Below are 8,359 nucleotides of genomic sequence, written 5' to 3'. Positions count from 1 at the left end.
TGCAATACTGTTTTAGCTGTAGTCCTATTTCTTCCATCGTCTATGATTGTGACTGAAAATATACGTCAGTTAATGGAATAATCTGCGTTGGGGGCATGCAGCAGCTTTATTAGCGTTAAGTGATGATTGTCTGTTAATATTGAATTACTGCATGGAGTTATGTCTCGTTTGAGACCTTTCCTTCAGTTCACCTACCCTGTGAAGTCTATAAGTGGCAAATGTCATTGTGCTGGGGTTTTAGAAACATTATATATAACTTTTAATATTAGCTGAATCATAATTTTCGAAGTACTCCACCTGAAAATGGCTACACGACCGTAATTCGAACAGTAGACTTCATGAATAAATGGTTTTGCAGTCAAACTTGATCGTGAATTCTTTCCAATAACTGTACATGAACGTGAACCACAGGCAAGGGCAGCTAATCACCAGTTACAAAATCTGAAGTAGTTTTAAACATAAACTACCCCAAAATAATGTATAAAATATCATATTTATGACTGATTTATCAGCCTATTATTATTCACGTGAAACTTGTGAAATCTGTTCGTAAATAACAGATTAGTTCTAACGTAAATTTGAGATACCTGTTATCAGAAGGGTGACATTACAGTGATGAAGGGATTTCAGTTCACTTGTCTCAGATGGTAAACAGAGATATGGAATGCGAAAAGTGTAATGCCTTACTTACCTGATATTGGTTTCTCGTCTGCATTACGTAGTCTTAGTGAGATTTCTGCGAAAGACAACTTGGAATAATATCAGTTAAAGGTTAATTCGTTTCTTGAAGTTTATTAAACAATTCTAATTTTAATAATAGTTATATACAATATTTGGTACTCTTATTCTTTGTTTTAAACTTTGTAAGAACTAATGTAACCATTATTACATAGTAATTAACATTTTTTTCTTTGACCGCCACGGTTTATTTCGCGTAACAGTCAGTAATGAATCGTATTAAAACAAATTTATTTACAGTCAAGAATAGTTTACGCACCACTGATACAAAAATATATATTGACTGTCCAGCAGCAGAACTTCATTCTGGTTATTGAAACACTCGATTTTCGCCACACAAGCGTTTGGAGAAATTCTTTGATTTGCACAAATATATTATTTCTCCATACTATACAGTAGCACGTCTCACAAACGTTTCGGCACACAAAAGGAATACTTCAACAGGAGTGATCAATTGATGAAGGCGCTTAATTTACATTTTCTGAACTTCTTTATTCCATTCGTTCGACAAATAACTCTTTCTGTGATTTTATATTAAGATGAAAAGTCTGATGTAATGCTTTCGTAACAAACACGACACTTAAACGACCGGTGTTCGAGAACCGATTACTGATGAAGCTTCTTCTTTGGAATGATTTCATATTGTGTAGTTCGTATAAAAAGTACTTAAAAGAAAGTTCCATTAGTTCCGTGGCGTGGTACTGCGTAGCCTTGACAGGAAACACTGACGTCCAGGACGCGGGGAAAAATGGGAGATCGTAGCTCGTTGCCTCAATCATTATCCTGCAGGTAACGTTAATATTCTGATCACGAGCTGTTAGAACGGTAAAAATGTGTATATGCAGCATAGATTTTCTTGCAGCTGTTCTCATAATAAGCGACCTGCTTTACTCATTTCTACGTTCACATAAAAACAAAGATATCTTAAGTCAAATGAAACCACGGAGAGTTGCTTGAGAGCGGTTGTAGGAACGAAGGAGACTTATTCTAATTTTCATCCAGAGTTAATCTCAGAATAACATGCAGGTAATAGAAAGAGCATTACGGAAGGCAGTATTTTACGGTTTCTTCACGAAAGCTTTTGCGTGTATGTCGTATAATGTGCAATTTCTCCCTCCACAAATTTACGTTTGTTAAAATTTTCCCACTGAGATATATGGAACATGGAAGCAATCTAAACATTCTGCCTTTCCTTTGCGTGATATTTCGGTTATCTAGTGCGCGTGAAAGCGTGAGTTCCTAATCTGACCTATGCGTATCTTTTATGTATAATTCGGCCTAGATGAATTAAGAATGATTCCGTTACATTATTCCTCGGTACGTTTTGGGCTTGTCCCATAATACAGTGCTGTAGTTAAGAACACTATTACCAAAATGAGAAATGTTGAGAAGATAATACGTCTAATTTTGTGGTTGGTTTTGTTCTTATTCTCAGGTTCCAAATGTGGTAAAAGAGGAAACAAAGTAGTGGAATAACACAATATAACATTTCTTAAGCAGTCTAAACACAATTACTTATACAGGTCAATGTGATCGTCAACTCACGTCAGGAAATAATTTCCTTGATTTTAAGTCACTGTTCGTTACGAAAATTTGCATCACTGTTTATTCCGAGAGGTTATTTCAGTATGAGCCTGTTTAAAACACAATTTCGACATGTTTGTCTTGGAGAAAACATGATCAATTAGTATTTGCTCTCTGCTGATGGATGATAAAACAACCCGCCTTGAAAAGAATTAAATACTTATTTTAAGATACTCAAGGTCTTTTCGGAGTTTCAAGATGCAACTGTAAACGGTTTTACAGCCATTTCCAGTTGACGCTTCATACGACGGGCCATTTTTGATAAAGTGAAGGAAGAATGGTCAATAATTAACGTCTCGTTGACGGAGGAGTCAATAGAGACGATATACATGCTCGATTTAGACAAGGACTGGAAAGGAAATAAGTCGTATCCTTTCCTACGGAGCAAGTAAGGTAAGCCCTATGAGTAGATTAAAGTAACAAAATGAATTTTAGATACGCGATTTAGACCGCAGGTGCCACAACAAACAGAAAGTAATTGGTGAGGTCTGGTGTTTTGTTCACGGCAGTCGTATCGTCCTACTACATATACCAGCTAATTCATTTTACTCAGCAACCTGTCGGAAGCTAATAATGAACGTGAATAGACAAGTAAAATGGATGCTACGATCCTGAAAAGTGAATCGGATAATACTCCTCAATAAAGAACGTGTAGTTGGACAGACAAGTGAACTGTCTAATGTGCGCTGTGTCTGCTTCGCCGGGTCCTAAGTGTATACCTGCGCTATTACCAGTGTATCCATTATCCATCTACCAAACAAATTCTCGAATTCCTTCTGCATTCTTGCTTGTCGCTTCTTGAAAGGACCATCTCGCACTATAAAGAACATGAGGTACCCTGTAGCATATATGTAAAACTGAAGCACTTCCTCTCGTTATCCTAATACTTCTATCATGACCCTCACGTCCATCATACAGTGAAGCGAATACTAACTTGCTCCCAAATGAAGCTGCCTTCTATTTTCCTCTTTCAGGTAGATATACCATTTTATTTCCCCTCTCGTCTTTCTCTCTGATGTACGAACTCGTTTTCCTTTCTCTTACCTACTATCTGTTTCTCACAAGATATTGCCATCTCTGTTAGTTCTGATGCAAATAAGCTTTGGCTCCATTATTGTTAACGTAAACGTTTGCGTTAAATTCTGCAGAAAATAATACGTCTGTATCATAAAAACGAAAATAAAAATTGGTTCGGTGTAAGACAGTTCTTCGTAGGTCTTACCTTGCACGCAGAAACAAATTAATAGTAAATTTAAAAAGTAAAGAAAAAGTACGAATTCGCATAGCCATATTGCATACGCAGGTAGTGGAGGATCTACAACATAACCACTTTCCACGCTCTGTAGTCAATTACTTTCTTATTCTGATAAAGGGATAAGTATCTTGGAACGGCTGAATGCGGCTTCCAAACATGTCCCTCCTATATGAACGTTCAGTGACTCCTCCTGAATATGAATCCATTTTCTTGACCGCCCCACCATGTCATTCTGTTTCAGACAGTGCTTCAGTATTCGAAAATTTTTAGAGAGCATGCTTTTAAAACAAAAAAGTCTAACAATATTAGTCACGCATTTATGTAAATAACACAGCAACAGTGCTCGTTACAAGCTTTCCGTCGTGTTTTATCTCCCCTCCAAGGTACATAAAGTCCGTTTCAGGACGTGACACAACTAGGATTCAGTTGACCAACAGATAAATCTCTTCTGATTACCGATATTTCTACTCCAAACACATCATGGACGACCGTCTCCATATTTCAAAAAAATATTTTCCTGGTTCCTGTTTATCAATTAAAATTTTTCAACCAAATGTAGCCACTTTGGTCAACATTTCCATTTATAAAAATTACATTTAATTACACCTGCATTTATTCTTTATTTTTACTTGTTACCAAGAATTATTTACTGTAAAAAGAAGTGTTATTTGGAACTTAATTGATCTGGAACGAAAATACATTTTTGTTTCATTTTTTTGTCTTATGAAACGTAATGTGAACCACTTTCCTGGTATTATGCAATTTATAAATTTCATAATTTGTTTAGTACGTATTTGATTGCCACGTTGGTACTAAGTCCACAGTTTGATATTTAGTGCTCCTGGAATGTTTAAAGTAAAATGAAGAAATAATGTAACGAGAACGTGTCACTATCGAATTACGCTCGTCTATCTCTTTCATTGCACTCAGCTCCACCAAATCATTGCACCTACTATCAGGAACTACGAGTGTTCAACCTTGGGAGTAGATGTCCATGTATTTTGTTGTGCATTGTAAAGGAAAAGAATAGAAAACATTCTGTGCGGGTGGTGAGTTAGAATCATCGCTACACAGTTGTTTTCATTAAGTTCTTGTTTCGGAACTGCACCGTAAACGCAGGTGCTATTTGTTCGCATGTGAGAAGCAGATGGTAACTAAGGATAATTTGGGCTGGATAAAGAAGAGGCACGAGCTACCTCCTCCACGTGAGATGTTAACGCAGAAGTGCTCCTGATGTCACATTCCTGTTGCCAGACTCGTCTGTTGCACTGCCTCTGTAACGCGAGGTGCTCTCTCGGTTGAGTGCGATCCCAGGTAGGCCCGCCGGCAGTAGCAGTGCTGTAACCACGCCACACACGCGCGCCCAGACCGAGTTCCCCAGTCTCCCACCACAGCGCCACGGCACCACCACCAACAGCACCAGCAGCACCAGCAGCAGCGCACCACCGCCTCAGGGCGCCGCGCCGCATCACCTGGTGGTCAGCACCGCCGCCGCAGCCGCCAGCAGCGACGCAGCCGCCGCGACGATGGACAGGCACCGCGGCGCCGACGCGCCCGTCTGCATCGCCTCGGGACGCTCCCCTGTAACACCGGAATGGAAAATACGTGTTCAGTAACGGTGGATGTCACTGGCTACAATGAACTTTCACTCACGAGGTGTGGTCTCCCGGAATGTGCAAGAATTTTTGCACTCGCTCTCCAAGGTACACTGCTGGACATTAAAATTGCTACACCAAGAACAAATGCAGATGATAAACGGGTATTCATTGGACAAATGTATTATACTAGAACTGACATTTGATTACATTCTTACGCAATTTGGGTGCATAGATCCTGAGAAATCAGTACCCAAAACAACCACATCTGGCCGTAATAACGGCCTTGATGCGACTGGGCATTGAGTCAAACAGACCTTGGATGGTGTGTACTGGTACAGCTGCCCATGCAGCTTCAACACGATACCACAGTGCATCAAGAGTAGTGATTGGCGTATTGTGACGAGCCAGTTGCTCGCCCACCATTGACCAGACGTTTTCAGTTGGTCGGAGATCTGGAGAATGTGCTGGCCAGGACAGCAGTCAAACAATTTTCTGTATCCAGAAAGGCCCGTACAGGACCTGCAACATGCGGTCGTGCATTATCCTGCCGAAATGTAGGGCTTCGCAGGGTTCTGAAATGTAACGTCTACTGTTCAAATTGCCGTCAATGGTGTACCGAAGGTACACAAAACCGACTTCCCCTTAAGGCCCATAGTAAACAGTATAAATTCGCCGACCTACTACCTAGCGAAAGAACTGGCACCTAGGCTTCGACACCTAGTGCATCAAACCGAGTCCTACGTTAAGGATTCCACTCACTTCGTGTCTCTCCTAAAGGAAATGCGTGTTACGGACCAAGATCTGATGGTTAGTTTCGACGTCAAATCCCTATTCACGAATGTCCCAGTATCAGATACTGTGAACATCCTAGAAGAACGCGTGGCACCTGATATATGTGAGCTTGTGCGCCACTGTCTGACGACCACCTATTTCAAGTGGAGAGGTCAATTTTATGAACAAACTGATGGTGTAGCTATGGGCTCACCCCTATCGCCTATCGCAGCAGATATTTTCATGGAGGCATTTGAGGAAACAGCCCTCCAGTCCGCACCATTACGTCCAAATTGTTGGCTTCGCTATGTCGATGATACTTTCGTCATCTGGCCCCACGGAGAAGAGGAGTTACAGAACTTCCACAAGCACCTTAACCAACAGCATAGGAAAATTCAGTTTACAATGGAAACAGAGAAGAATGGGGTGCTGCCTTTTCTCGACGTGGAAGTTTATCGAAAACCTGATGGTAAACTTGGCCACAAGGTGTACAGGAAACAAACCAATACGGACAGGTACCTTCACGCCTCCTCCCACCATCACCCCACGCAGAAGAAGTCCGCCCTGCACACGCGAACGAAGAGAGCGTACAGGATAAGCGACGAAGAACATCTGAAGACAGAACTTGAACGCCTCAGGTCCATCTTCGGAACTAATGGCTATGGGAAGCAGATGATAGACAGTACCATGTCGACAAGGGAGAAGACTAATAGGGAAGAGGAGAAGGAGGCACAGAGCATTGCTGTGTTACCATATGTACAAGGGGTCACCGAACGTATTGGCAAAATTCTACGAAAAGCCGACATCAAACCAATTTTCCGAAGCAGAAACAAAATATCAGACATGCTCGGTTCTACCAAGGATGCAGTTGACAAACTACACACAGCTGGCGTGTATGAAATTGGTAGTGCGTGTGGATTAGTCTACATAGGTGAGACGGGACGTCCGATTAGCACAAGGCTCTCGGAACATGAAAGATATATCCGCCTGAAACAACACACTAAGTCAGCAGTGGCGGAACACCGAGACGAGTGCGGGAAACCAATATTTTTTCAAGAAGCCCGCGTCCTGGCGAAACAGCCTCTCACTTTCAAAAGAAAGATTAGAGAGGCGATAGAAATAGCCAAAAGACCCGCCAACATGAATAGAGAGGGCGGGTACAAGCTTCCGAGGTCTTGGCTGCCTGCAATAGCAGGGCTACGGAGCGGCGGCAGAGCCGTGGCGGCCCATGCAGACACGCGGAGAGCCGCAGTAGTGGTCGCGAGCACACAAAGCAATGGCACGCCGCAGCCGGCTTCTGGACAGCATGGAAACAGTGTGACGTCACAGCCATCGCCTGTTCGCTATTCGTCCGTCTCCTCCAATGGGGTAGATTAATATAAAGACCAATAGAAAACAGCTATTTCAGCCAATGACAGATAATAAAGGAAACACCAATAAAGCATACCTTTCACCCCTCCTCCTCCTCCTTTTACAGCCAATCAAGTAACGACACGGTTTTCTCGTGCAGCTATTTAAGGAACCAAGTGTGTTCATTTAGCAGTTAACGTAAGGCCCTGATGAAGGCTAGCTGCAACGCTGGCCGAAACGTTGGCGCATTTTAAATTATGACGATGCGGTCTGATACCCTGAAGAATTTTATTGAAGAAGTACATACCTGATTTCTTCAGTTTAGCACAAACTGCCTAAAGGGAATGGGCCAATATTAGATATCCTAAGTCTGATGAAGTTGTTATTCTTTGGACGGAGGAAGATATTAGTGATGTACATCAATAAATAAGTACAAAAGACGATAATTTTGCAGTTTTCAGTGATCAGAATTCTGCTAGCGAGCCAAAGGATCATCGAAAGGCTGAACTTCAGGACAGGGGTGATGCAAGAAAAGGATGATAAGCACTTTCCCGGTTCTCTAATACAATAATTAGAGTTAGTTAAAATCTAATATGTTCTGAGTTGTGGTAAAGAGTAATATAGATCGCAGCATTCAGTGTCAATTTCGGAAATTTCCTTGTTGTATCTATCGAGTGCAATTTTTGGGTGCAATTTGAATCCGTGGCATTTAGTTTTGTGTGAAAATTGACTTACTACAGATTCGCTATAATTTTTCAGAATTTGAAATTCTCTTCTATAACTCTTCGTTTATGTACACTATTTAAATAATCGCGCGGAAGTACGTTATTATATTTGACATAAGGTAAAATACTGCATGCTTTATTCAGTGCATTAAAACAAAACAGGAGGTATTTAAATAGCACTAATGTAATTGTAAAATTAATGTTCTATAAATAAAATTAAAATTTTCCAATGATCTATGCCTTAAAACGTGGTCGAAACGAAGTGGTCCCATGGACCCCATCCCGTAGTATACATTACAGAAAAGTCACCTCCTGAGTTGAGGGTTAGTACAACTTCT

The 8,359-nt window shown here is 41.1% G+C and overlaps 1 protein-coding gene across 1 annotated transcript in view; it reads right to left on the bottom strand.

The window, feature by feature from the left end:
• Window positions 1-5,045: 5,045 nt before the first annotated feature.
• Window positions 5,046-8,359, bottom strand: part of LOC126263408 (zwei Ig domain protein zig-8-like) — a 449,731-nt gene continuing 446,417 nt past the window's right edge. The window contains exon 6 of the mRNA XM_049960502.1: window positions 5,046-5,158. Coding sequence (XP_049816459.1) covers window positions 5,046-5,158 — 113 coding nt within the window. The remainder of the gene's footprint in view (window positions 5,159-8,359) is intronic.

The sequence above is a fragment of the Schistocerca nitens genome, chromosome 6 (genome assembly GCF_023898315.1).
Source record: "Schistocerca nitens isolate TAMUIC-IGC-003100 chromosome 6, iqSchNite1.1, whole genome shotgun sequence".
Taxonomy (NCBI): domain Eukaryota; kingdom Metazoa; phylum Arthropoda; class Insecta; order Orthoptera; family Acrididae; genus Schistocerca; species Schistocerca nitens.
This window is presented reverse-complemented; position numbering and strand designations above follow the sequence as displayed.